At 41.9% G+C, this 2771-nt stretch overlaps 1 protein-coding gene across 1 annotated transcript; it reads left to right on the top strand.

Annotated features, from left to right (window-relative positions):
- Positions 1-2133: 2133 nt before the first annotated feature.
- Positions 2134-2766, top strand: LOC102747486 (olfactory receptor-like protein OLF4; the record flags this gene model as incomplete). The annotated part of the gene is made up of 1 exon (XM_006738116.2): positions 2134-2766. A coding segment is annotated over exon 1 (633 nt), but the record flags the coding sequence as incomplete, so codon positions are not given.
- Positions 2767-2771: the final 5 nt, after the last annotated feature.

Consider the following 2771-nt stretch of genomic DNA (forward strand, 5'->3'; position numbering starts at 1 on the left):
GAAGAATGAAGGGGGGGAAATCGGAGGGGTAGACGAACCATGAGAGACGATGGACTCTGAAAAACAAACTGAGGGTTCTAGAGGGGAGGGGGGTGGGAGGATGTGTTAGCCTGGTGATGGGTATTGAGGAGGGCACATTCTGCATGGAGCACTGGGTGTTATGCACAAACAATGAATCATGGAACACTACATCTAAAACTAATGATGTAATGTATGGGGATTAACATAATAAAAAAAAGAGTGACAGACAATCATGCTGTGAGATAAATGTGAGTATGAGATAATGTCCTTGGATAAGTTGCATGAAGAGTATTCAGAGAAAGAGGATAGATTGCCATGGGGTGTGTAGGATTTTACAGAGTCTGGTGAGGCCTTTGCACGTTGGACAAGGAACAGAACCAATAGATGTAGATGTGGTCCTGGGACTTGTCAAGAAAGTGAATAAAACCCAAAGTCTAAGAATAAGTAAACACAAAAAGATGTCACATATGAAAAGTGATAAAGGGGCTTGCCCCATTCTCTATTGGACCAAATAAAAACCAATTGGTCAAATAAATATGGAAAAGGCACAGGAAAAATAAGTCTTATGCTATCTGATAATAAAAACATCAAATTTTGTGAAGTGTTGGTTTATTCTTTTTACTCATTTTTCTCTTGTGATGTTCAATCTGTAAGGTGTTTCACACCATAAAGATGTCACTACTTTTGTCTTTTGGACAATTTATTTTTGCTCTTTTATTATTTTTGCAGGGTATAAATGGGATAAAGCCAGGATGGGATGCCACCAGCAGCAAAGAAGCTTTTCTTCCTCAGTCTCTCAGGGCAACTGAGCTGATTAGATCAATTTATTCTTCATGTCCATATCATTTCTCCCCTCCTTTCCTCCTCTTTCTTTATCTATCTATCTATCATCTATCTATCTACTTATTGAACACAATTATTTATGTTTCTTTACACACAGGTCAAAAGTGGCCATTCCAAAATGGAACCCCAAGATGATTTGTCCCTGGAAAGCTATGAATAGGAATTTCTGGATACTATTTCTACATTCCTTATGGGAAGGGTAATATGATGTGTATGCATTCATATCATAAACAGTGTGTTAGGGAAAGCGGGGGGGTAGGGTGAGAAGGACATAGAGTAACACACACCAGGAGGACATGGTGTGCTGTGTTCTGTGTATGTTACACTGTGTGTGTGGGTGTGTGTGTGTGTGCACATGCGTGTGGGCACCTTGATGAGTGAGAGCAGTCCTGAGAGCCAGGATACGTGGGCTTTTCCATTACAAGGTGACTCTTATAATACACAGCCCAAACTTAATCAACAGATGATACTGAGGAGGGATGTTCAATGGACCGGACCGTATTGCAACCAGATCATAAAGTGCAAGAGGTACATAGTGTGGACAAGGAACTCCCTGTGCCTTGAATTTGAAGCAGCTATGAGGCCACATACTTCTATGAAATTCACTGCCAACTCCTCTCATCACTCCCTCAACATTGTCCATTCCCCTCAACACACTGGTTCCCTTCTGACCCTTGATTTTCTGACAGAAGCACTTCCTCAGAGCCTTTGCACTGGCTGTTCCATCTGCCAGGAAGACCTCCCACCATCCACCCTCTCTTCCATGAGGTCTCTGTTCAAAAGTCACCTTCTTAGCCAATCTTGACTGGACACCCAACATAACACCCCATTCACTCTCTCCCTTAAACAGCTTCTGTTTTTTCATAGCATCTGTCCCCATCTCATGATTATTTAATCTTTGTATATGCTTCCGTCCTACCATCATCATTGAATTGTAGGGACTATTGCTTTTCAGCACCCTCTACTTTATGAGTAGAAATTTCTGAAACATGGTTGACACTCTATATATCCCTAAAGTACATTAAATACTTTCTTATTCAAACTGTACAATAACTGACCTTTTGGGGAACATCTGACGTTGTGCTGAAAATTCCTAATAAGAGAGGAAATAGGGATCCTGTAAAGAGGCCCAGATCCATTCACAAAATATTGATATTAGTAACTTGACTGGACAAATATAAATTTTATCATTTGAACATTATGAGAAATGTCCATTTGTGTTAAAATTATTCATGTTAGTTTCCCTGTACTGATAGTCACCTCCACCACATGGAACCAGGAAATGATACAGGAATTTCAGAGTTTCTTCTTCTGGGATTGTCAGAGGAACCAGAACTGCAGCCCCTCATATTTGGGCTTTTCCTCTCCATGTACCTGATCACCGTGTTTGGAAACATGCTCATCATCCTAGCTGTCAGCTCTGACTCTCACCTCCACACCCCCATGTACTTCTTCCTTGCCAACCTGTCCTTTGTAGACATCTGTTTCACCTCCACCACCATCCCCAAGATGCTGTGGAACATCCAGACTCAGAGCAAAGTCATAACTTACTTAGGCTGCATTGTGCAAATGTATTTTTTCATACTGTTTATAGGATTAGACATCTTTCTCCTGACTGTGATGGCTTATGACCGCTTTGTGGCCATCTGTCACCCCCTGCACTACATGGTCCTCATGAAACCCAGGCTCTGTGGACTGTTGGTTCTGGTGTCCTGGATCATGAGCATCCTGCATTCCTTGTTAGAAAGCTTAATGGTCTTGCAACTGTCCTTCTGTAGAAAGGTGGAAATTCCCCACTTCTTCTGTGAACTCAGTCAGATGATCCAACTTGCCTGTTCTGACACCTTTCCTAATAACATGGTGATGTATTTTGCAGCTATGCTGCTGGGGGGTGCTCCCCTGGTTGG

The sequence above is a fragment of the Leptonychotes weddellii genome, unplaced genomic scaffold, assembly GCF_054177405.1.
Source record: "Leptonychotes weddellii isolate Sample4059 unplaced genomic scaffold, ASM5417740v2 HiC_scaffold_22393, whole genome shotgun sequence".
Lineage (NCBI taxonomy): Eukaryota > Metazoa > Chordata > Mammalia > Carnivora > Phocidae > Leptonychotes > Leptonychotes weddellii.